The 26,873-nt window shown below is 44.2% G+C and overlaps 1 protein-coding gene across 1 annotated transcript; it reads left to right on the top strand.

Moving 5' to 3' along the window:
* The first annotated feature begins 6,868 nt into the window (after positions 1 to 6,868).
* On the top strand, positions 6,869 to 25,787 carry HEATR4 (HEAT repeat containing 4). Its single transcript, XM_045823337.1, has 12 exons — positions 6,869 to 7,746; positions 8,898 to 9,088; positions 10,355 to 10,495; positions 13,371 to 13,574; positions 14,902 to 15,045; positions 18,185 to 18,367; positions 19,204 to 19,364; positions 20,014 to 20,118; positions 23,320 to 23,438; positions 24,375 to 24,555; positions 25,106 to 25,175; positions 25,532 to 25,787. Exons 1-12 carry the CDS (start codon positions 6,869 to 6,871, stop codon positions 25,723 to 25,725), a joined length of 2,571 nt encoding a protein of 856 aa, XP_045679293.1. The 3' UTR covers positions 25,726 to 25,787.
* The last annotated feature ends 1,086 nt before the right edge of the window (positions 25,788 to 26,873 follow it).

Here is a 26,873-nt window from a genome sequence, read left to right as displayed (position 1 = left end):
TCAGTGGATGCCTTCTGACTATTGTGAATATGCTGCTATTGAACATGGGCACACAGATATTATGAGCCCTGCTTTTAATTCTTCTCAGTGTGTACCCAGAAGTGCAATTGCTGGATCACATGGTAATTCTGTGTAATCTTTTTGAGGAACCTTAGCCAAGGTTTTAATATTGAATTTTTTAAAAAGTGTTTTAGTGTTTTCATCTCAGAGAACAAACTCTTTTACCCTTTTGTGAGGGTCCCAGGGTCTGAGCACAGCTTAAAACCAAGTACTAAAGTCAGTGGTCAGGCTGATCAGCACGAGTGGCCTGGATAGCATGGCCCTAGGTCAACTAGAAAGACAGAACCTATAGGTTGAAGGAGGTAAAGGAGTCAAATGTATGGTGATGGAAAGAGACTTCACTTTGGGTGGTGAGTACCCAATGCAGTATATAGATGATGTATTATAGCATTGTACACTTGAAACTTATTAACCGCCACCCCAATAAATTTAATAAAATACAAAAAAGATTCTCATATAAATTTTACAGCTATTACTGACAATAAAAACTTTTGAAGAAGAAGGAGGAGGAGCAGAAGGAAGGGGGGAGGGGGAGAAGGAGGAGGAGGAGGAGGAGGAAGAAAAGAACAAACCTTACACTCAGAAATCTTCCCTGCTGTCAGGACAAATAGTTATTTTCACAAGGGGACTTCTCAAGACCAGTAAACTGTAAGTCTAGAATTTTACTATTAAAAAGACAAGATTTGAAGAGTTTCCTTGTAAAAAGAGTAATATTTGCTGATAATCTAGCCAGGATCTGGGGAGCAGGGAAGATGGAATTGAACAGTGTGAAGGAAGTAGATTGAGTAGGGGCACAGATGAGAGGAGAATGGAAAAGGTCCCAGTGCCCTGGCTGGGTGGCTCAGCTGGTTGGAGCATCATCCCATATACCAAAACGTTGTGGGTTCAATTCCTGGTCAGGGTACATACCTAGATTGCAGTTCATTCCCCAGTCAGAGCATGTATGGGAGGCAACTGATCAATGTTTCTCTCTTTCTCTCTCTAAAATCAATAAATATATATCTTTGGGTGAGGATTAAAAAAAGCGGGGCAAAGACTTAACCATTTGTTCTATCAGCCTGGATATCTGAAGCATGCCAGAGCTGGGTGTTCACATGTTTCCTGCTGTGTCAAGACTCTGTAGGTCTTATGGACCCCTGTGGGGGGAAAATGTTAAGCCACATAGACCTAGAGGTTTATTTTTCAAAGGATGACCGTGAAGTCCATTTTGCCACCAATCAATAAATATAATGCCATTTCCCAAATCTTATTTAACTCACAAATAAGTTAAGAAATAATTGAAAATACCCCTGACTGAACTCCCAGGTTCTGTGAATAGACTCATGGAATTCTAAAGAGGAGGTTGCCTAGTAACCAATGTAAATAGTTTTGGAACATAGGAAACTAAGGAAGGTCCAAGATGTAGAAACTTGCTTCCCTTTGAAGACTGTGTTGTGGGAGGCCATTCTGAAGGTAATTTCAAAACATTGCTGCCTTACCCATGTCTGACATCAGCTTATTAGCTCAGCTGAATGATGAAAGGCAGTCTGAAATATGGATGAAAATTTTTGAATGAGGTGTCAAATGGTCAGTATTGCTTCAAGTGCTAACCTGTACTGTGATCTGAGTCATGTCCCTTCTCTCTGGGCCTCAGATTTGAAACTTGTAAATAAAAGAGTAGGAACAGATCATCTTTGTGGTAGAGTTTTCAGGAGACAGCAGTGTATCTATCTGTGTGAGTGCATGGCAAGGAAAGGGAACTAGAAAGTAGAGGGAGAAAAATGAAGGAAACTTTCTGATGGGAAACAGCAGCAGAGAGAGGGGATTTGAAACAAGTCAGGTTAAGAAGCTGTGGTCCCCAGTCCTCCTCCCACCAACCAAGCTTCTTTGCTATTTCCACAAATACCTCATGGGGCTGTGGTTTCTTTAATGTGTATAAAAATCTCTGAAAGCTGGTTAAAAAAGCAGTGTTTTAGGCCTTACTTGCAGCCTACTTAATAAAATATTCATTAAATTATTGATTGATTTTTAGAGAGAGAGGGAAAGTCGGAGGTGGTGGGGGTGGAGAGAAAGAGACATCAATTTGTTGTTTCACTTATTTTTTCATTCATTGGTTGATTCCTGTATGTGACCTGATCAGGGATAGAATCTGCAACCTTGGTTCATCGGGACACCACTCTAACCAACTGAGCTAGCTGGCCAGGGCTGAAACATTCATTTTAACAAGCTTCCCAGGTGATCTTGATGCACAGGGTCCTTTAACAATATCTAACACTCTCAGAGAGTGAACTGTGCCAAGGTTTATTGCTTTTAGCCTTTTCTCCTGTGGCAGTTTCTACTCTTTGAAAAAAAGTTATTTATTTATTTTTAGGGAGAGGGGAAGGGAGGGAGAAAGAGAGGGAGAGAAACATCAATGTGTGGTTGCCTTTTATGTGGCCCCCACTGGGGACCTAACCCACAATTCAGGAGTGTGCCCTGACTGGGAATCGAACCAGCGATTTTTTGATTCACAGCCCACGCTCAATCCACTGAGCTACACCAACCAGGGCAGTTTCTACTCTTTTTTAAATTTTTTTTAATTTTAATCATTGTTCAAGTACAGTTTTCTCCCTTTTACTCCCAATCCAGCCCACCCACCCAACCCTCCCCACTTCCCTCCCATTACCACCCTCCCCCTAGTTTTTGTCCATGTGTCCTTTAAATTTGTTCCTGTAAACCCTTCCCATTCTCCCCTGAAATTCCCTCTTCTCTCCATTCTGGTCACTGTCAGTCTGTCCCCTATTTCAGTGTCTTTGGTTATATTTTGCTTGTTTCTTTGTTTTGTTATTTAGATTCCTGTTAAAGGTGAGATCGTGTGGTATTTGTCTTTCACTGCCTGGCTTGTTTTGCTTAGCATAATGCTTTCCAGCTCCATCCAAGCTGTTGCAAAGGGTAGGAGCTCCTTCTTTCTTTCTGCTGCATAGAATTCCATTGTGTAAGTGTACCATAGTGTTTTGATCCATTCATTTACTGATGGGCATCTAGGTTGCTTCCAGCACCTAGCTATTGTAAATTGTGCTGCTATGAACATTGGAGTGCATAGGTTCTTTTGGATTGGTGTTTTAGTGTTCTTAGGATATAGTCCCAGCAGTGGAATTGCTGGGTCTCGAAAGGCAGATCTATTTTCAGTTTTCTGAGGAGGTTCCATACTGCTTTCCATAGTGGTTGTACCAGTCTGTAGTCCCACCAACAGTGCACTAGGGTCCCCTGTTCTCCACAACCTCTCCAACACTTGTTGTTTGGTGCTTTGTTTATGATGGCCATTCTGACTGGTGTGAAGTGGTATCTCATTGTGGTTTTAATTTGCATCTCTCTGATAGCTAGCGATATTGAACATTGTTTCATGTGTCTTTGGATTTTCTATATGTCCTCCTTGGAGAAGTGTCTGTTCAAGTCCTTTGCCCATTTTTTTAATTGGGTTCCTTGTCTTCTTAGAGTGCAGCCTTGTAAGTTCTTTATATATTTTGGAGATTAAACCCTTGTCTGAGGTATCATTGGCAAATATGTTTTCCCATACAGTTGGTTCCCTTTTATTTTGATACTGTTTTCTTTAGCTGTGCAGAAACTTTTTATTTTGATGAGGTCCCATTTGTTTATTCTTTCCTTTATGTCCCTTGCTCTAGGGGACAAGTCAGTAAAAAAGTTTCTTCGTGAAATATCTGAGAGTTTGGAAAACTCAGATTTTTCCATAAAAGAATGGAAAAAGCAAGGTATAACTTTTCTGGCACACATTATTCAGCCCACTTCAACTATTTCTATGGAATAATAGTATCAGACCCAGGGGGTGAGGGTAGGGAACTGGGAAGATGAATAGAGAATGGAATTAAATTTGGAACTTCTGAGATACCACAATTTTCAGTCTGGACTTTTTTTTTTTTTTAGATTTTATTTATTTACTTTTTTAGAGAGAGGGGGAGATAAACATCAATGTGTGAGAGATACATGGTTGCCACTCACACACATGGTCCCAACTGGGGACCTGGCCCACAACCCAGGCATGTGCCCTGACTGGGAATCTAACCAGTAACCTTTTGGTTTGCAGGCTGGCACTCAATCCTCTCAGCCACATCAGTCAGGCCTGAGTGTGGATTGTTACATCAGGTTTTAACTGGAGGCATGTGGCTTAACCCTTCCAACCCAACACCTGCTTGTCCACCCAAATTCCTAACCAGCACAAAGAGAATGCTGGTGATTGCTACTTACCAGACTGCAGGGCCTTGTCTGCAGTTACACCAGGTTTGAATAATTGTAGGATGCCACTTATTCAGCGTCTTAGGCTGTCAGTGAACAAAAGCACCTGAGACCTGCCACTATGCTTTTGGCTCTTAAGGGCTGTTTGTCAGGAGAGAGGACCTTGCCTCACTATGTTGGTACAGGTAAAAGTTAAGTTTGGACAATGTGAATATGGAGCCTCCAAACTCCATTCATAGGCCTTTTCTTCCCTCTCTGTGCACCTTCTCTTCTAACTGCCTTGGCCTCAATACTGCTAAACTGTTTCCAAAGTGCCCAGTGCATCCAACTGTGGGGCCCCGGAGACCTGCCTTCTGAGGACAGTAGTCCATGCCCCGAATCATTCGCCCAAGCTGGCATGGCTGGGAAGTGCAGAACCTGGCCTTGCACTTCTGACCCCAAATCCACCCAGGACGAGCTTCTTTTGATGAAACCTGACAACATCTTATCCTGTCTCCATTCCCTTTCAGAACATATCTATCATGTGTTTTCTTCCTTTTCAACAAGTCCTTTATTAGGTGATCATAATTATTCCTTGATAATTTATAATAATTAGTTAGTAATGATATTAATTATTATAAATCCAGATATTTTTCTGGAATGTTGGCATTGTAACCAAAGATTTTTTTTTAATTCTCACCCAAGGACCTTTTTTCATTGCTTTTTAGAAAGAGAGAAAGGGAGAGAGAGAAACATTAACTGGGTACCTCCTGTACACACCCGGACTGGGGATCAAACACACAACCTAGGTATATGCCCTGACCGGGCATTGAACCCAAAGCCTTTCAGTCATGGGACCACACTCTAACCAGTTGAGCCACACTGGCCAGGGCTAACCAAAGATTCTTTATGTCACAGGCTAATGGGCATACCTCTGGGGATACCCCAGATCATTCCATATAGGTAGTCATCTTGGGGTGAAACCAGTCCATCCTGTTTTTCAAGGGTTTAGGATCAAACTGCTCCCTGCCTTAGGGGCAAGTTATAATACACTGATAAGAATTAGAAAATATTTGATTAGGCAATATACAGGACAGGAGAACACTAATATTTTTTTTCGTCCAACAGTTCATTTTCAACCAGTAAAAGTAGGTACTGTTTCAGGAAAAATATCACCTTGTAACCCTAACTTTTCCAGTCCAACTTCTTAAATACTGTGTGCCACTGTGGCCATGCTGCCTTCATGACTGTGAAGAGACAGAACAACCAAATCCTGTCTTATACACAAAAAATCCTCTAGGGGTATCATATTGATCATGTGGGACTTAATTTGAGTGAGGTTTTCCATGCTGGTCTAGTGACATCTAGATAAGAGCTGGCCCTTAACAAAAAGAAGTCAACCAAAGGATGAGATTTTTTAAAACTTTCTTTTTTTATTGTATTTATTTATTTTTAGAGTGAAAAGGGAGGGAAATAGAGAGAGAGAGAGAGAGAGAGAGAGAGAAACATCAATGTGTGGTTGCTGGGGGTCATGGCCTGCAACCGAGGCATGTACCCTGACTGGGAATCGAACCTGCGACACTTTGGTTTGCAGCCTGCGCTCAATCCACTGAGCTACGCCAGCCAGGGCTCAGGATGAGATTTAATACACAGAAGATAGTGGGGTAGATCAAACCCTAAAGAGAGAAGGTGCTGTGCTGAGTGTTATCAAGGAAAGAGAGATAAGTCAGATCTGGGCTAAGGGGCACTTGTGAGCTGGGCAGGCAAGGCAGGAATAGGCACCAAGCACAGCGGGACACAGAGTAATGATCTCATTGGGCATCGTGGTGCTGCACAGGCGATTCTGAAGGACAGCAAAGACAGGAGATGTGGTCCTTGGGCAGTGCAGTTAGAGAGCGAAAAGCTTAACATATTTAACAATGTGAGCTGTCACAGGATTAAAAGTTAAACTAACTGGTATGGACTAGAAGTAACTTATAAATGTATGTATGACATGGAGCCTGGATAGGTCCAAGAAGAGTTGTGGAGCAGGCAGAAACTGAGCTGGGCCTTCAAGAATGGGGAGAGTTTGTGTCAGATGTGGAAGAAAGGCTACTGCATATACAGGGCACAGATGGAAGCTCCACTATGTAAAGGGAGAAATACTTGGAGGAGAGCTAGGACACTCATGGGGTTACATGTCAGGGAAAGTTCATTAACGCTCATGGAGAATACCGAGTACCAGGCTGAGTTGTCTGAACTTTGTGCTACAAACCTTTGAACAGAGTGAAAGCAATTATCTGAGGAAAAACTAGAAGCATGGGACACTACTGAAAAGCAGTAATCCCTAATAAGGAGACAGGGGCTTAGTTTTGGGGACAAGTATGAGATTGGAGGCAATGGTCAGATACAAGGAATATTGAGAATGCTGCAGCTTTTCTTTCTTTTGTCCTCCTAATTCGAGCGACTTTCCCCCTCCTCCCTTCTGTTCTCCAAGTTCTGTTCTTCCTGTATTGCTATGGGTTACCAATTTCTGCTGACCTAGAGCTCTCACCAGTTCCTCTCATCCCTTTAACAGGCCTCTTGCCCAGTCCCTGCCTCTGGACCAGGCAGAGCAGAAGGAAGCATTTGCCAGGGAACAATGACTAGGGACCGAAAGGGGAAGACCTTTCTCCCACACAGTCTCCATCAGTCACTGCCCCCACGGTTGGGATGGGGCATGATTTTCTCTTCCGTAAAACCAACCAACAAGGAGTGCACCTCTGTCTCCAACCTGCCACCAGTCTTTCACTTCAGCCCACAGCACTGTGCACACCTCAAGAACCAATATTTGAAAAAAGCCGCTTCAAACCTTACCTTCTCTCAGGAGGTGGTGTGGCAGCGAGGGCTACCCAGCATTCCTTACAGCCAGTACAGCTTTGACCACCTCTACAACACAGACCATATCATCCAACGCCCCCATATCAGGAAGGCCCGACCTAAGAAGCCTGTCAGCTTCAAGTCCTTGGATTCTTTAGGTCCCTCAGCAAGGGTCACCTCCCAGGCTGTGAAAACAAAAAGCTCTAACAATCTTAAGAAAAAGCTAAAGAAAGCGAAGTCAGCGAGCACAGACCCAGAAACATCTTGCCCTGTCATTCATCCCTGCAGGGACTCAGACAGGGTGAGTCTGTTGCCTTCTTTAGGTGTGAACCTGGAAGAGAGGGAAGCCTGGCTTCCGCCCCATGAGAAGGAGATCAGAGCCTGGGAGGCCATCGTGCTGGGAAAGCTGAACAAGCGCACTGCCCGATGGATCGAGAACAAGCGTCCTTTGAGGCCTGGGGTGTCCCCCAACAAGTGGCAGAGCTTCTTGCGCCAGCAATACGACTGGAGCCACATCCGGGATGAGCTCACCTCTACCAGTGACCTGGAGCTCTTGAAACAGCTGGAAGAAGAAGAGACAGCAGATTTTGAGGGTCGAAGTATCATCCTGCCCACCCAGGAAAGAAAGGAGTCGGAGCTGATGCTTTCTGTTTATTACAGGTAGACTGGTTGGGCCTTAGACATGCCTTCGAGAATCCCTGCCTTCCCCTCAAGGATTCCTGGGTGGGCTTACACTCTCCCATGAACCTCCTGTGTTTTCTACTGCCAGCCTGTTCTTTAGGTCTCCATAAAGTAAGGAGTTTCAACCTTGGCACTGACATTCAGGGCTAGGTAATATAATACACAGGGGGCTGCCCTGTGTATTGCAAGGTGCTTAGCAGCATTCCTCTGGATGCCGCTAGTACTCTCCAGACACTGACACACGTCCCCTTGAGGGACAAAATCACCCCCTATGGAGAACCACTGCCTTTAAGGGATTGCTTCTCAGCCTTTCCCTTCCTGCTGATCCAGTCACTATCCAGGTGCTCCCAGAAAGGCACCCATGGTGAAAGGAAGGAAGGCAGAGCCCCCTGGCTCTGAGGTTTGGCCCTGCCTCACTTTGAATAAGGAGCCAGCACGTCACTGACTTGAAAACTGACTGGCAGCAGGTCAGACAAGGAAGCAACCTGAGGGAAGAGGATGAGTGCATTGCTCAGGTTGCTTCCTTCTCATTTATAGCTACGGGGAAGACGGGAGCTATCGTAATATCTCTGATTCCCAAAAGTGAACTAAAAAGTAAGTGCAAACCCATTGATTTATTCATGTATTAGAAAAATATAAACTGCATTCCCACTACTTCCCAATTGCTCTGCTAAGTGCTGGGAATGCAACGTGAGTGAGGCAGGTGTGGACCCACCCTTTAGGGAGCTTACAGTCTGCCCACTGCTTACACACAGAATGGTAACGTAGGAGGTAACAGGGAGGCAGGTTCCCTTCCTGAAGTCCGGGCAACCTCTAAGGGCACCAGTGTTGAAGAAGGATAATGCTGGGAGGACGGGCTCTCTATTGTGCTGTCCAGGGTCTGCAGAAGGGGTGGCTCCACCAGGGGCAGGGGAAGGTGACTGCAGACAGGCCCTTCTGGCAGCTCCACATTCAACTGGCACCTTGGGAGCAAGGCCATTAGTTGAATACAGGTGTTCTTCCAATGCTCATGCGTGTATGAGCTGAGCTTAAAAAGGAAAGAGAGTGAGCTGTGAACCTGGTGGAAAGGGGACAAGCCCATCTCCTACCTTTCCCTCCTTTTGTCTCCCCTCTCTCTCTGTCCTGCCAAGATTGCCCGAGTACTTACCACAACGGCAGAAAGTTAAAACTACATCTGGCCACAATAAGACTGCGGAGGAAATCAATGAAGAGAGGGGCATCCGGCAGCCCCCAGACCAGAGCTGCTTCCGGCAGGTGAATCCTCGGGCTGGAAAGTTTGCTTACTCCACCGACAACACCTTCGAACAGGATATTTACTTTGGTAATAGAGCTGGGGCCCTGTGGTGGGCACTAAGGTAGGCATGGAGCAGGGAGCTGGAAGGTAGCCAGGGGATGAAACAGTCACAGGGGTGGATGAGGCCCTGGATACCCTTGTATTCACAGTAATAGTCCCTGGTCACTTGCCCAGGAGCTGTTTTTGTTTGTTTGTTTGTTTGTTTGTTTGTTTTTGCCCAGAGGGGTGGTTAGAGGTCCCTGGCAGAGGGCAAACTATTCTCCCTCTTCCTCCTTTCTCTATCCTTCTATCTTACTAAGGAGGCGGTGGAGGGTGGGATTGTAAAGCAATCGAGATTTGGCTTTGGGAACAAACTACCTCTTCTCTGTGCACCCTTCTCCCTCCTCTCACTTTGAGATACTCCTTCACGGAGGTGCTACACTAGAAAAAAATCGCAGGCTTTGGAGTCACGCAGATCCTGGTTTAAATCCTGGCTTAACCACTTCCTACTAACCTTCAGGAAATTATCTAATCCATCTGAGCCTTAGGTACCTTTTCTTGTAAAACAGTATTAACAAAAATGCACTTGCCCCGGCTTGTGTGGCTCAGTGGATTGAGTGCTGGCCTGTGAACCAAAAAGTTGCTGTTTTGAATCCCCCGTCAGGCGCATGCCTGGGTTGCAGCCCAGTGCCCAGCTGGGAGCGTGCAGGAGGCAAGCCATCGATGTTTCTCTCCCTCTTCCTCCCTCCATTCTCCTCTCTCTAAAGGTTAATAAATAAAATCTTTTTTAAAAAATGCACTTTATGTAAAGAGTAGATGACAAAGCATCTATAAATGCCCAGTAAATGTCCATTACCCTCCCCTTCCACCTTGCTGTCCTCTAGATGCCCGGGCTCCCAGGATACACAGTCTAGGTCTGCGTGTTCCAAGGCGGTTATTCTTCCCAACCCCCATCTTGTTCCTAAGCTGCTATCAACTGAAAGTCTCCTTAAAGTGCTTACGAAGTAGTACTTAAGACCGATAAGAGATGAGTTGGGTGGCCCTTCGTTAGTATCTAGCTTTTCATAGGGGCAATACCTATAAGTTAGGCAGGCTCTGCCTTGACTTCCAAGCCTCATAGAGAGAGCACGGCAGTCATGAGTTCTGGGGGCCGGGAGCAGGGTCAAATGAAATCGGGTCTGATCCTGGGGACTGGAAACACAGGAGGAGGGAGAAGGAAGATGCTGGGGACTCATTATTTCTCCTTCTCCTTCTTCTTCTATCCCTTCTGCATATTTTATTTATTTGACTCATTATTTCTTTATCTGTTCATAGATAAAGTCCAGGTCGTCCACCAGATTGGTGCAAAGAGAGACCAAATTTTCCTGGAAAATCGCAACCGGTACAATAAGCAGCTACTTAAGGTCTTCCCTGAAAGCCCAGAAAGGTGGACTTTCCAGCCAATTCCTGAAGCACGTAAGCAGGGGGATGATAATGGGCGTAAAGGTGGAAGTGTGGCTATTTCTTTTCCTTTTTTTTTTTTTCTTAATCCTCACCTGAGGACATACTTAGAGGGGAAGGGAGGGAGAGAGGAAGAGAAACTTTCTCGGCAGCCTCTCCTACCTCTCCCACGTGCCCCAAATGGGGACCGAACCTGCCACCCCTGGCGTGTGCCCTGACCAGGAATTGAACCCTCAACCTTTCCATTTACAGAAAGATGCTCCAAGAAACTGAGCCACACCAGCAAGGGCGTGGCTATTTCTTTAAGGCCCCTGTTTCATAGGGTGGGGCACCACCAGCATCTAGGGAAGCTCCTTCCTACCAACTAAAAATTACCTCATGAAATTATAAAACACTAACTATGACTAGGAAGAGGCTTTGTGAAACATCCATTCAGTTGAAATCAGATAAAGCTTATGTGTAATAACGTGGGTTAGAACCAGTAATTACCAATAAGGCAGATCCCATCTTAATGCTTCCAGAAGTTCATCAAACCCCTGATTCAGTACTCTGCCCTATTACCTTGGGCCGGCTCTACCCTCCTACACCATTCTTAGGCTCATTGTACCTGCTTCGGGCTGTGTATTTCACAAGTTTCTGTGTCACAAATGCATCACTCTTCCTTCTGTAAGACAAATAAGACAAAAGGAAGGAAAATAGCCAAGAAATGAGCTCGGTTCACTTGACCAGCACTCAACCCACTGAGCCACACCAGCCAGGGTGATTTTGTGAAAATGTTTTATAAAGCCATTAAGTGCTATACGAACTCAAGGCATTATTATTTGTACACTACCTTCCCCACAAGCCAGCTCTATTCTGTACGTCCTCTCCTCTAACTGCAGGCAAATCCACAGAGACAGAAAGTTGAGCAGTGCTTGCTGCGTGATAGCCGCACAGCTCTGCAAATCTATTTAAAAAGCACCGTACTGTACATACTTTAGAAGGATGAAATTTACAGTATGTGAATTCTACCTCAACAAAGCTGTTATTTTAAAACACCCTCCGAGGCCCCTATGCATTCACAGAAGCTTCACCACCTGTCTCACTTGCTTCTTTCCCTCCCAATCACAGAGCTGATGCTGTAGGATTTTTTTACATCAAACTTCTTTTTAAAATAGTATTTGAAATTGATCTGGGTGAAGTCAAGTCAGAACAGTAATAGATACACATCTTCTTATAACCATTTTATTCATCATCTCATCTCAGGAAATACTGAGTGTGAAAGAACCTGGAAATAATAGAAAACTTCCTGAGGTTAGATGTGGGTAGATTATTTCTTTCCTCTCCATTTTGATGGAACTGAAAAATTTAGATGGTAACCTCTTTAAAATGATAAAAATTCTGAAGAAACAAAGCATGCTTGTTACTACATGGCCTTTAATCCCCCCCCACCCCCAGCCCCCAAATCATGACAGAAAACTCTCTAGTGTGCTCAGCTCATTGTGGTTCCTATGCCCCAAGCACAGGCTTTTAGGTACAAGTCACAGAGGCCTTGTCTGTCGCTGCCAGCAAAGGGGACGGCGCCTTTGGTCCCAGGGACAATCGAAGGGCTTCTCCGCTGAGTGCTCCCATAGACGGCTTTGCATGTGGAAGGGGGACAGTGGACGTGTGTCTATCTGTACAGAGCTCAGGACGGGAAGTAAAATGAATGTTGGCAGTTGGACATGTTTAGTCCCACAGAGCTTACACACCAGAGTTCAGACTTCCTCACCACGTCCTTTTTAACCCCCTGAGCAGGGGGATGCAGGAGGAACAGCTACCTCTCACTTCCATGGGAGGGATTTCAAGGCGGCTGAGAGGAGCGCGGGAGCGTCATGTGGCAAAGTATCTGCTCACTGGGAGCTGACCTGTCTGGAGCTGGTTCTATGGCTTCTGGGTGTGCACGTCCTGTACACGCTGCAGAGGAAAGATGCCCTGAACAGGGGCACTGAGTTCCCCCGGTGCGACCCAGCTGGGCGGGGACCATCTGGAGGGTAGGCTCAGCCCAGGCCTCTGAGCTGAGCTGTCCTGGAGTCTCACAGGACTCTTTCTATGCTAGAAGAAATGGCATTGCCCTCCTTGCTCAAAGGAAAGAATGAATTCAGAGGAAATCTAAACACATTGGAGTTAGAGCGAAGTCTGGAAAACCAGACACACAGCTGACAGTGACAGACCAGGACATGAAACGGAGAAGCAGTGTGGCAAACAACGAATTTAGTAATCCGGAAACGTTTTTATCTGGCTGGCCTTCTCCTCCACACAACCATCCTCTGAGAAAGAGGCCTTCTGTACTTCACACCAAGGAGCGTAGTCAGTCGGCGTGGAAAAACACAACTATGACTATCTTTATGTAACAACTATACTTATATAATCTTTTCATCTGTTCTCAAATTTCCAACTGTTATTTACTAAAATCTTTATAGAGTTGCTAAAAATCTTTAAAATTAGTCACTTGTAGTACCGTTCCGCCTCCCAAATTGAAAACATTAAAAAGAAAGCTTAGTAAATTAGGAATTAGTGGCCAATTACACTCTAAATGGCAATATATCAAACATTGTATTTTATGAGCAACATTTTCACATATGAACATATTTACGTTCCTAAAGCTTTATTAAACTTATAGAAACGTTTGTGAATAGTTCAGTTTTCCCCCAGCCTCTCCCCCATCATCGTGGCTTTATCGTGTCTGTAATCAGGACTTCTCATAACTCCCTATGGGATTTGTACTCAGTTTCCATTACAATCACAGGGAAGTTCCCTCTTTAGTATATTGTTTTGCTTCAGTCTTAGTCAGGAATTGGAATGTGATGCTAGCTGCAACACAGGACCTAGGGCAGTGGGGTGAGAATTCCTCGTGACTGTCCCACTGCAGCTTGCAGGCCCGTGAAAGGAGCCCTGTGCTGGACTGCTTTGCCCACCCGGGTCGAGGATCTGCTGTCGCCAGGGGGTGAAGAGGACATGTCCACTAAGACCAGGAAACTGAAGACACAGGCAGAATCGCCGGAGGAGGATGGGACTTGGAAACTGGCGGTTCTGCAAAGGATGCTGCAGGAATGGAAGACTGCCTGGGCCCTTGGTGAGCGGAGGGCGGAGGGCGGAGGGCGGAGGGCGGAGGGCGGAGGGCGGAGGGCAGGGGCGGGGGCGGGGGCGTTGCGGAGATCAGTGTGTATTTGTGGGGGAGGAGGGTCTCCCCTCGGACTAGTGTTTTTCAGTCTTTGAAAATCCATCCCTCTCTTGTAAAACATATAAACCCAGTGGCCTCATCAAGGTTAGACTAGACAAGGGCCTTTAACACAATGTTAGTGGACATGTATTGGTTGCTTTTTGCACGGGCAGGTTTTACTTCAGTAATTTGTGAAAACTCGCTCTGTTGAAACCTCTTCACAGGCAGGGACCTCTTAACTCACTGACCTCTGAAACTTTATGTTCAATAAATACTGCGTGAAGGGGAGGATGAAATACGCTGCCCAAGCAATGAAAATGTAATGATTAAAGGAAATGGCAGTTGTCTGTGGTATAAACAGCCCCTCTCCAAAATTCATCTGTGGGGTTGGGATTATCATACACCTACTTTGCCTTTAGAGATATGGGGGCGGGAGCCTGAATGCCTGGGGCAGAGTAAAGGTCTCGCCAGGGCTGTTGGAAGCTATGTGAGCCTTCAAATCCTGTAGATGCTGTCTTTCGGAACATAAAAGAATTTAGTGCAGGAGAAAGAGAGGAGATTCATAAACTAGATCAGATAAACAAAAATAAAGACAGAGATTCTGGGTAACAGCTGCTGATAGGGAGCAACTACAGAAGGTGGGAACAATGAAATAAAAGCTTGATACCTACAAAGAGGGCAGTTAGCAATAAAAGGAGGAAGACCTTGAAAGCCAGAGAGTGGAGCCTTCAAAGGCAAGGAAACCTGGTAACTTGACAGGTGCTTTGCTAAACTTTGTCTAGTTAATCGCATTTACTACTCAGTCACTCAATATGGTAGGTGCTAATAGGTCCGTCTTACAAATGAAAAATCAAGCTAAGACAGGTTAAGTGACTTATCCAAGGACACACAGACAATAACTATGATTCTAAACCAGGTATGTCTCACAGCAAAGTGCTTTTAACCACTATTTTTATTGCCCCTTTTATTTTCTAGATGGTAACAAAAAGAGTTATTGAAGCCAAGAGAGACCGAATATGAGTTGGGGGTGGGTGGGAGTTTCGTTTGGGAACTGACCTAGAGAGGACATGGGTCAGAGAAATAACTTCCCCAAGGGGCCATCTATGGGGCCCTTTGTTTTTCTGAACTAATGTTTTGCTTGAATTGTCCTGGGGGGAGAGGACTGCTTGTCACCTGCCTGCAGTACAATATCTAGCCCTAACCCGGTGGTACTCTTCCCATTTCCCTCCCTGTGCCACAGTCGTCGAGTGGCGCCACAAGACAGTAGAGGGTCTGCTGCAGAGTTTGGTGGACAGGAATAATAATACTCGGATCCAAGCTATCGTCACATGTGCCACAGCTGCTTTGGAACGGCCCCGGACTGCCATGGGCCAGGGGTGCCCAGGTGAGCCAGAAATGGACTGCTTAATACTATATACAGGTTTCCCTGCTACCTGAAAGTAGAATGTTCCTGTAAAACTGTCTATAGGCCAAAGTGGCGTAAGGTGAAGAGTTAGCCACCACTTTCTGAAAGGTCACATACGCCACTTCGCTTTTATGGAAGACCTACATTAGTACAGTAATGGCTTTTTCATAAATGTGAAAACCCTGTTCAGATTTCTTTCAGTTAGCACAAACAGGCACTAACACAGGATTGTAATCTACTGAGGAGCTGGTTTAACAAGACACAGGACCCAGGTGGTGGAAACTAGAAATGCCGTTGCAAGGACATAAAACCAATGGACACGTATCCCTCGAGCACCCTCTCAGATACCACCTTTTTTCAATGTGAAGCCTGAGCTGACACTTTCTCTTTCTCTGCTGCTGGTACCATCCTAATATTATTATTATGTTTGGGGGGGGTGGTAAGACAGAAAGACAGAGGGAGAGAGATGTCAACATGAGAAACATCAATCCGTTGCCTCATACACACCCCGACAGGGTTGAACCCGCAACCGAGACATGTGCCCTGACCAGGAGTTGAACCCATGACCTTTTGGCTTTATACCAACTGAGCCACACCAGCCAGGGCACCATCCTAATATTACTATTCCTGTCCTAATATTTATCACTCTGTCATAATTGTCTATTTACTGTTCTGCCATTCCTAGTAGGCAAGAACTCCTTAAGGGCAGGGACTAATTTTAGTTCGACAAAGTTGTTAGGTTTCTAAAGTTTCCTTTCACTTATATCTTGTCTATTGAGTTCCAGATATGGGCATTTTTCCTCCAAGTTTTCAAATTCGCTGCTCCCTCTGCTGGAAAATTCTTCCTCTCTTCACTTGATTAATTTCTATACTTGCCCTTCAATTTGCAGCTAAGATGTCACCTCCTCTGAGGAGTCTTCCCTGCCCCATACTTGGTTTGGTGTCCCTGCTGTACATGTGACCACACATGTACATTTTCTACTATAACTGCTTATTTCCTTGGGTTTAAATGGGATGATATACAAGGTCTGTCCAGAAGATATTCAGACATGTAATATGAAATAGAGATATTTATTGAAGAAGATACAAGAAGCACTGTACATAGGACAATGGCACCACAGTCCCCTTCAAAGTAGGCACTTTGGGACCTCACACAGTTCTCCCAATCACCATTAGCTATGCTGTTGTGTTTTCCTGAATCTCACTGTTGGTCTGAAATCTCTTCCCTTTCAAAGGTGATGTTAGTTTTGGGAAAAGCCAGAAGTTGCAGGGCGCCAAATCTGGGCTGTTAGAGGGTCTGAGACACCTGGATGATTTGATAATTTTGCAAAAAACTTTGCACAAGACATGAATGATGCATGAGCAGGCATGTTGTTGTGATAAAGCTGCCAATCACCAGTTGCCCATAGCTACAGCCTTTTGAATCATCCAGTTTTCATGGAGGAATGTTTAAGCTTAACATGAAATTTGATGCAGATTTGTTGCTCTACTCAGTCATTTTGAATGTAATGGCCACACAGTACACATGCTCACTCAATGGCATCTATCATTGACTAGTACAAGTGAAGTTGTCAGTGTTCACACATGTTCATTCTAGTACATTCTCCTTGGCTGCCAGTTTACATGGATGTTGTGCAAATCATTCTCGCTACAGTAACAATGGCTGGACTTTTCCAGACAGACCTCATATGTTCAGTGTCTGACACATGGAGAAAACCTTCAATAAGCAGCAACAGATATAACCATATCCCCAAATCTTCCGCATACTTACAGACACCTTTGTCTTCCATCAGAAGAACTATGCTTTTCATGTGATCCCTTTCACGTGTCCTAGGTGTCCAGATTTTGATTTGTCCTATTTCCTCCCCCCACCATCCTGAAGAAAATGATCTATTCATTATTTCTTAAAACACTCAGCTGACTTCTATCTATTCCCTTTAAATACTCAGATTTCCATCTAGCCCATTCTTAACAGTTGGCTTAGCAGCCTGCAGCGGTAGTAAAAAGGACAGATTAAAAATCCTAAAATCTTAGTCATGGGTCGAGCTTCCTGGGAAGTCAGTTAAATTCTCTGAGTTTCACATTCCTTACCTATAAAATGAGGATAGTTGTGGACAAAAGGTTAATAAAACCCTTACCCTTCTACTTGAGAATTTGAGCTTTAATTAAATGCCCGCCTGTTACCCTGATAACCTGATAAGGACAGGAACTATATTTACAGGCAACATTGCTTATAATAAAAATGAGTGCTGATTCATTAATTACATTTGGACTGGGAAGAACGATACATGAACTATAAATACCTCAAGGAGTACCATTGTTTAAGTTTCCATGAATGCTGGGACTTACATCACAGCATGCCCTTTGGGGACCCTAGAATTATATTTATGGAGTTGTTATAAAAGATACTAACTCCTGTGAGACATAAGACTTGCATACAGAGTGGATTCCATGCTCCTGAGCTGTCCCTAAAAGGCTCTGTGGAATGCTTTACAAACCACCTCAAGAACTCTGGCCGAAAGCAGTGCCTGATGCTGCCTTGTTGGCCAACTGTGCTCCCACCCTATATCCTTCCGAAGACTGGTTCCATGTGCAAACCCTGACAGCCTTGTGAGTCTGACTGTTTAAACAAAGACTCCTTAAGTACACCTATCTCAAGTGAGCTCTTCAATAATACCTGCCTTGCCTACTTCAGTGAAGACCGAATGAGATGACTATGAAAACACTGTATAAATGGCAAAGCACTAACCTAAATATAACTGCTATTATTACTAAAAATACATGATGTAATGTAAAAGTACAAAAATAGATAGGGTAAATAAGTTGATTTTCATCCTAAAACTTATGGTCAAAGTTACCATAGCCTAGCTGGAAGCATTCTTCCGCCTGAATATAGCTCCTTTGAGGCCAGATGATAACGGATTGGGAACTGGCCTACCCAGCACAGAAGTGAGCTGTAAAATCCTACCCATCATAGGGGCTCAGCTAAACTCATATTATGCAGAAGTAAGCACCAGCAAGTTCCACTTGGCTAGCCACGTGGCTAGGGGAAGGAAGCTCTGTTTCAGAGAAAAGCAAAGGGGTTAGCACTCTCCTCCAGCTCTTATTTTCATCACAGACAAGGAGGAGACTATGAAAGCCCCAATGGTCCAGGACTTGCCAGAGGTCCTCAAGTCCGCTTTGGAGGCCGCTCTTCATGACAAGAATGTTTATGTGCAGATGGCAGCCGCGATATGCCAATATGCCATGGAGTCACATAACCCCCTTGCCCAGGACATCATGCAGACTGCCCTTTTGAAGGGTGAGTAACTCCCTTTTCCTTCTGACCTGGGAATTTGGGGCAAAGAGAAGATATCTTACCATCAAGCTTTTTTTAACCCTTTCTTCTCCATTATCATGCTCTGTGATATCTACTGTATTGGGTTTGTGCTCATCTTAAGTACATACAAAACAGTTCTTCCTAAGTAGTTTTACAAAATAGGCACACTGCCACCTAGTGGTACCTGGGCAAAGGGTTTCACAGAAGCATTTAACTAGGAACCATGCCCTTTCTTTCACACAACTGGAATTTCCTTTAATTGAAATATGATATAATTGAAAATATGATATGAAAATTAGAACATTGCACCATGCTTCCATTTTTCGCATTAGCTTTCAGGCACTGTCCACATGCATTGCTGGAGTAGTACAAGCAAAAAGGTCAATGATAGTCCAAGGTGCCTGACTGCTCAGAGATGAGTCTGGTCCTTGTCTGTCCCCAACTCCCAGACAAGGACAACTGGCTGACTGGTTTGGCCTTCTGCACATAGACACTCAACAAGTTGATTCATCTTGCTTAAGAAAGCCTCCACTTCAGGCTCCCCAGTCTCTACAGGAACAACTGTATCTCTCAGCCAAGCCAGCAGGGCCTTACTGCTGTTACCTAACAAGAGCCTTTTAGGACTTAACTTTTCAGGTTAAGATTTTCAGTCTATATTTAAAATTTTGATATGACCCATTTAAATACGGCTCAAATATGGGACTGGATCTCTGGACTGAAAGGGGCACAGGGAAGTGAGGTAGCAGGCACCCAAAGGCTGTTCTCTCTGTGGGGAAAAGAGGTTGGCTATCGGGACTCCTTTTTCACCCCTGTGGCAGGCAATACCGTGGACAGCTGGGCTGCAGCTCAGTGCTTGGCTCTGGAGGGTGCTGCCACTTACCCCGTGATTAAGAAGATCCTCCATCAGCTGTTTTACAAGAAGAATGAGGACACTGAGCACCAGGCATACATGCTCCTGAGCCATCTCAGTGGGAAGTCGGTATGTGTCCATTCTAGGGTCAGAAACAGGAACCACATTCAGGGGAACAGTTGGGCCTTTGAGATCAGTGCATGTAAGAATCCAAAATGCAGGTGGTTGGGTAGGATGATCTCAGGCACAGGTAAAACCAGACTCAGTGTGATGGAACTGGGGTGTAGAAGTGTATACAGGGAAAAGTGACAACAGCTAGCTTAGAGAAAGGTGAGAAAAGTAGGCTGCAGAAGGTTCTGTGTATGTAATAAGAACTGTGACATGTAGAATTTACTTCTGCTGCAAGTTTACCCTTGAAAACCATGCAGACCTACGATTCTGTTTACTTTCAGCAGAAATGTAAAACACAAAGACTGAAGCATATAAAAATCATTTTAGGGGTAAAGATAGTTCAAGTCAAAAGGAGAAGGCCCCAGGGGTTTTCTGTTCAGATTACAAAATCTGTATTTTGTTCCCTGATTCCTGATCCCAGAAGTCAGCTGGCTTAGATGGACGAGTGCTCCAAATTTTATAAACCCACCCTTTTCTAGGGCTGGGCATCTCATGTACTTGTGACATTAATTATGCTGGACGCCATGTTGGGATGGAAGTTCTTTGAGCATCTCGAGCATCTCTAAAGATGATCATGAATATCCATACAAGTCTTCCATTTCCTCAGAGCCTGATACACACCATACTTGCTGTGGAGCTGAACAGCCGTCAGTGGAAGGACAGGATTGTGGCCTGCCGGGCTCTCTCTCGCATCAGTGGAACTGTCTGTTTGGTAAGCCTTCTCCTTCTGTGCTCCCAGGGCAGACAGTCTAGGCTAGTGAGCCCTTCGACCTATTGCTGCTATCTGGTACCCCATTTTTACCAAACAGACCTCTGTCCTCCCATTGCTACCTCTTAGTCCTAACCCAGAATTACCTTCAGATGTCAACATGGCTTTCTGCGACTTAAGCCACTGCTTCTCAGCTTGGTGGCAGTCCACAAACTGTTTATTACCCATCTACAATGAAATAAGAAAAGAAAGAAAGAAAGAAAGAAAGAAAGAAAGAAAGAAAGAAAGAAAGAAAGAAAGAAACCCCAGAGTTTAAAAACTTTTATAGTGATTTGACATTACCTCAATATCAATGTACTATTGTATCAGTCAATGACATTTTGCCACTCAAATACTGGTCCTTGGTCAGATAGTTTAAGAAGCACTGACTTAAACCACTCAATAACCCAACTACACTGGTGTCAATGCTGGCTTTCCCTGAGTGTCTAGCACACATATAAAGAAGGTATAAACACAACCCCTACTTTCAAAAACGGACATTATATTTGGAATAACAAGACTAACATACACAAATGATGCAAGAACAAGCAATAAGTGTAAGGTGCTTTAGTACTTTTAAGAGAGATCACCAAACTGACATTATCAGTTAAAGTTATGGGAAGGAGTGTGAGACACAGCCGAGCAAGACGTGGATAGAACTGAAGGGGGACTTTCAGCAGGAAAAACCCTGACCATCATTTAGGCTTCTACCTGACCTCCTTCTTGCCATCACTTTTTAATCATCTTCAGCTATCCGAATGGGAATTTTCCCTTCCACCTATGTGTCCCTACATCTCTTCCTTCTAACAAAATGGCCCAGAACATTCCCATTCCCATGAGAAGCGAACACCTTCTAGTCTTTGATCCTCATACTTCGATGTGGAAAGCATGAAATCTGGTCATTCGATATAATTACCTGAAGATTCTGTCTCAACTGCTCTAGTACCCTGCTGCTCAAGTCCTGGACCAGGAACATCACCAGGTAGCACCCAGGAGCTTGTTGGAAGTGAAAATCTCACCTCAGGCCAACTCAATCAGAATCTGCACCTTTTTTAAAATTTATTTTTTTAATATATTTTATTGATTATGCTATTACAGTGTCCCAATTTTTCCCCTTTGCCCTCCTCTGCCCAGTACCCCCTTCCCTCCAGCAATCCGCCCCCTCCACCTTAGTTCATGTCCATGGGTCATGTTTATAAGTTCTTTGGCTTCTCCATTTCCTATACTATTCTTGACATCCCCCTATCTTATTTTGTACCTACCAAATCATATCTGATTCTGTTCCTGTTCTGGTTGTTTGCTTAGTTTGTATTTTTTAGATTCAGTTGTTGATAGTTGTAACTTTGTTGCCCTTTTAATGTTCATAGTTTTGATCTTTTTGTTAAATAAGTCCTTTTAACATTTCATGTAATAATGGCTTGTTGATGGTGTATTCCTTCAGGTTTACCTTGTCTGGGAAGCACATTATCTAACCTTCCATTCAAAATGATAGCTTTGCTGGATAGAGTAATCTAGGTTTTAAGTCCTTGCTTTTTGAGTATGTCTTGCCAGTCCCTTCTTGCCTACAAAGTTTTGTTTTTGAGAAATCAGCTGACAGTCTTATGGAAACTCCTCTGTAGGTAACTCTCTACTTTTCTCTTGCTTCCTTTAAGATTCTCTTTAACCTTTGGCATTTTAATTATGGGAGGGGCGGGTGGCTCGGAGAGGGGAAAAATCTGCTGCCTGGCTTCTGGAGGCTTGCCTGGCACTCGCCCTGTTTCTAGTCACTTCACCCACTTCCCGGATGCAACCGGCACTCTTCCAGCTGTAGCCCTGGCGATGAACCTGAATGGGTGGGTCTGCATATGTTCTAAGTCCAGGTGGGCCCTTTAAGTTGAGTCTCCTGAAAATCCGGCAGTTTCTTCTGTTGCCCCAACCCCCACTAGTTTTTACAGAGAAAAGTTATGGGGACTTATCTTCTTGGTGCTGGAACCCTGGGCTGTGCAGACTGGGCCTGGGCCTGGGATTACTGGCTCCCAAGGTATCCCCCCCAATTTTTATCCACCATATGTGAGTGTGGAACTGCCATTCCACCACCACTGCAGCCCCTCCACACCATACCACAACTCTGCCTCTCCCTCCCATCTGGATGAATGTGGCTTCTTTAAATCCTCGGTTGTCAGACTTCCATACAGCTTAATTTTCTGATAGTTCTGTGTGTTATCTGTTCTGAGATATAGTTGTAATTCTCTCTGTGGTTGCCTGAGGAGGCGAAGCGTGTCTATCTATACCACCATCTCGACCAGAAGTCTTCAGAATCTGCATCTTAACAATATCATTTTAACATCTGATTCATTTGTACATTCATCCCCTTAGCAGCTGTCACTCAGGATTGCCAATTAAAAGTGAAAAGACCTGCAGAGCAAGCAGGGGATGGGGTAAAAGATGAGAATTTTACACCAGACTGCGGGAATTAAGAAAGACATTATGTCCATCAGTTCACCACATCAGTAAGCAAGCAGTTTCTGACCATATATCCGACATGCTAGGCACCATGCTATCATTGGGGATGCAAAGATAATGTCTTTACTTAGTTATAAATAACTACAACAGAAGCAACTTTAAGGTATTATAGGGTTTTCCTATGCTTGTAAGGGACAAAGGAGAGTTCACCGAGGAGATGCTTTTTGAGGTAAATCATAAAAATCATAGTAGGAAAACATCAGGTACCAGGTAAAGGTGAAAAGGGATGTTTCTGACAGGAAGAACAGCTTGGACACATTCACACAATCATCAACTACAACTGTAATAATCTTTGTCCCTTCCTCTCTGAGAGAAGTATCAATAGGTGGCCAACTGTCCAGGTTTGCCCAGAACATGAGTTTTAGTACTTAAACCAGGAAAGTATCAGGTAAACTGGGGTGAATTGGCCACCCTATTCAAGTGTCTCAAGTATAGGTTACATCATGATACTGGAAAACAGACCTGGGTCTGAGTCGTGGCTTCAGCACTCAACTGCTAACCTTGGGCAAGTAAATCTAAGCCTGCATTTTGACATCTGTAAATGGTAATATCTGCCTCACTGGATTGTTTGAGAGGATTAAGCAAAGGGTGAAAACTCTTAGCACAGTGAAGTATGAAACTGATGTTTAATAAATGGTAGCTAATTATTACACCTATTTGTAGGATATAAAACATAAGTTGATCCAGCTGATGTGGAATGACTGGCATAAGGAAGTAAGACAAGCAGCTGCCAAAGCTCTGGGGCAAATGAGTCTTGGGAAAGAGGTGCATGACACAATCAGGTAAACCTGGTCACCATGAAGAAAGCAGCTTTCCTATTCTTAAGTGCTCAGGGGCCCTGGGATCCAGCCAGCCAGCCAGCCTTCATGGAGCTGCTCTGTACGCTCAGCATTGTACTAAGTTCCAATGCAGGATTATTTTTTAAAAACACAACAAAAAGCTAACAGTCCCTATAGACACAAACAATGTGGCTAAGGAAAGAATCATTAATTGAGTGCCCACAAGGTGTTGGGCACTGTTTTGGATGATTGAAAGAGTTCAAAATCATGGACATGACTCTGATTATACAGGCAAGATACACAAATGCCTAGTTAAGGTCAAGTTCCATGGAGGATGGATAAGACTACACAGGCAGAGAGGAGAAGGGAAGACATTCTGGTTTGGTCAAATGAAGAAATATGCATGGCACATGTGAAGGCAGTGGAGAGAACTGTAGCAAGCAAGACGTGCATGTTTGAAAGTTTCTTTTTAGTCTTTAGTCATTAAACATAGTTTAGTGCCTCGCCCATGCCAGGTAATAAGGATTCAAGTAAATAAGACAGTTGAGTATCTACCCAGTGAAACTTAACCTAATGAGGATAAGGCTGACAGGGAAGGGTGAGAATGAATAATGGAGAGCCTACAGAGGCTGAATTTTATCCTGAGGGCATTGTAGGGGAGGGAGCATCATGTTTTTTTTGTTTTAAGATTTTATTTATTTATTTTTAGGGAGGGAGGGAGAGAGAGAGAGAGAGAGAGAGAGAGAGAGAGAGAGAGAGAGAGAGAGAGAAACATCAATGTGCGGTTGCTGGGGGTTATGGCCTGCAACCCAGGCATGTACCCTGGCTGGGAATTGAACCTGGGACACTTTGGTTCCCAGCCCGCACTCAATCCACTGAGCTACGCCAGCCAGGGCATGTTTTTAAGGAGACAAAAATAAAAGCACCTGTGCTTTCCAGAGTCAAGCTGTGTCAAGGAAATTCCCAAGAGCGTGTGGAAGCCCTGTCTCTGATTGGTGGGCTCAAGCTCATGACCGCCAAGCTTCTCCCAAGCTTCCTAAACTGCTTCTCTGATGACTTCATGGCAGTTCGGCGGGCAGCCTGTTTAGCAGCAGGTGCCCTGCAGATCCGTAATGCAATGGTGAGTCAAGGAAACATGATCCCATCTTACCTGATCAAACAGAAGAGGGCATTACACCTGAGCTTCCCTTGGTGTGCATAGTACACTCACCATTCTGTGGGGACACAGAATGAGAGATCAGAACCAGGAAGGTGAGGGAGTATATAGGCCACATCAATCAGTTGGGACCACATTTATCTCCCAGCCATGCCAGACTTCACTCTAGATCACATCCCTGAATCCTATTCTCACCTCAGCTGTGGGCTTCAGGATTAACTCCTATGAAAGAAGTTGTAATCCCATGTTATTAGGGGAAACCTGATGGAGGTCTTCAAAAGAGGCCTGTATGACCATCTGAGTCTGTCAGCTTAGAAAATCGATTTACAGATATGAGATAATTCGGCTAACAGATGATGTGTGCAGGTTAGTACTTCAGGCTATAGCTCATTTGTCACTAGAATTGATACGTCATTTTTCAGTTATACTACATTTTAGAGACAAGACAGGTCCCTGTCCTTGGTCATTCTTGCTCTGGTCTTCTCCACTCAACATTGCCTTTTATCCATCCCAGGTCCTTAGATGCCTTCTGAATCTGATACAGGAAGATCCTTACTGGAAAGTCAAGGCCTTTGCCATTCGAGGTATGACAGAGTGGCCCTAGCCCTCGACTTCAAACACCTTCCCATATGCTAGTACTGTACAAATGACACCTAGAATTCCTCTAGAAAGGGGGAGGAGGGAAGGGGAGGGAATGATCACACTGGCTCAGAAGTTCCTTGCCTGAGAAGCTAAAGATTATTTCCTGCTTTTTAATTTTTAGCTAAGGATCCCGAGTCTAGGTCAATTGTCAAAAACTACTTAGTTTAGCATTTGTAATAATAATATAGCAGGGGGCTGCCTACACATTATATATTAAGACTGTTTCTGGATATTAGGATATAGCTAGGTTAGTCTGGAGCGAGTGACAGTAGAACATGCTGCCCTCTCATCTATGCAGCTTTGGGACAGATTGGCCAAGTGAGTCCCCAGTTGACAGACCTCCTGCTCTGGGCCGTACACTATGAATCGTCACCAGGCGTTCGACTAGAAGCTTGCCGTAGTATCTTAGCCCTCAAACTTCAAGGGGACCGGGTCAAGGACACCCTCCTAGATGTGCTGCTCCTAGAAAACCATGATGCTGTTTTAAAGTAAGCACTAAACCTCTGGTTCCTCCCACTACCCCAACTCTCTCATCTTTGTTAATACAATATGAATATGGCCCAGCCTGTCCAGGTTGCCTACTGGCTGTAAAAGCTCGGACTCACCTGTGCCATTCACCTACTTACCCAAATGGGTGACTGAAAAACTATGATAAGACTGGAAGTCAAGTTCATGTAGTTCATGTACCTATTCTTTAGCCCCAATGGTTTTAAGTTATTCATTTCTTCAACTAATATGTATCAAGTGCCTACCATGATGACAGGATTTAAGGTAAAAAATGTCTAGTGTTTGAATCCCAGCTCAGGCCTGCACTAGCTACGTGAGGCTGAGTAAGTGACTTGAACTCTCCAAGCCCATTTTTTAAATATATCAAATGCAGACAACAGTCTATCTTACAGGTTTGTGGTGATGATTAACGAAGTGACATGCTTAGTACCTGTAATAAATTAGATGTTCAAATAAATGGTACCTATTAGTACCCTCAGATACATCATCTCAAAAACTGTACAACATCCCGATAAGCTAAGCAGCATACCATTTGCAGATAAGGCTCAGCAAACCCTCCTAGTCAGGAGTGGAATTTAGGATTCATGTCTGATTCAGTCTTATACTTTCCACCCTCATGCTTTTTTTTTTTTTAAGGATAGAAACAATCTAAGAAGTCCTTCTTATCTTTCAGGGAAGTTCACCAGGCAATGAAGATATTCAACTTAGAAAATGAAGGGGACAGAGAACTGCTTCAGGAGATCAAGAACAGGGTAGATAAGTGCAAGCTGTGTGTTCAAGAGAAAAAAATTCAGGCCTTTGTTTCAGACCCTTTTCCCAAGCATGTGTATACCCCTTTGCCCATCACAGGTACACTTTCTACAATCCTAGACGAGGACACCATGCCATTTGAAGACAGAACATATCTGTGCAAGACAGGATTATACAATCCTATTAGTAAAAAAAACAAAGCAAAAATCCTATTAGTTCTTCAAGTAGCCCTCAAAATCAGGGTTTGTTGTTGTTTCTAAAATAGTTTCCTTCCCTTCCCATTTTCTCCTCAACATCTCCTAAACCAAAGTTCTTCTTTCTTTTTTGCAGACAGGCATAATGAAGGAATGTGGGACTGGAGCTGGCCTCCTAGGTTTTCTTTT

The sequence above is a fragment of the Phyllostomus hastatus genome, unplaced genomic scaffold (genome assembly GCF_019186645.2).
Source record: "Phyllostomus hastatus isolate PE091 unplaced genomic scaffold, TTU_PhHast_1.1 phas_scaffold_501, whole genome shotgun sequence".
Lineage (NCBI taxonomy): Eukaryota > Metazoa > Chordata > Mammalia > Chiroptera > Phyllostomidae > Phyllostomus > Phyllostomus hastatus.
The sequence above is the reverse complement of the archived record's forward strand: the minus strand, read 5'-3'. Positions and strand labels throughout refer to the sequence as shown.

Excerpts from the sequence above, each read along its gene's own strand:
- HEATR4 (XM_045823337.1), top strand. The coding sequence starts at position 6,869 with ATGACTAGGGACCGAAAGGGGAAGACCTTTCTCCCACACAGTCTCCAT. Across the intron at positions 20,119-23,319 it reads TCAGTGGAACTGTCTGTTTG|GATATAAAACATAAGTTGAT; the intron begins GTAAGCCTTCTC and ends ACCTATTTGTAG. Across the intron at positions 23,439-24,374 it reads GAGGTGCATGACACAATCAG|AGTCAAGCTGTGTCAAGGAA; the intron begins GTAAACCTGGTC and ends TGTGCTTTCCAG.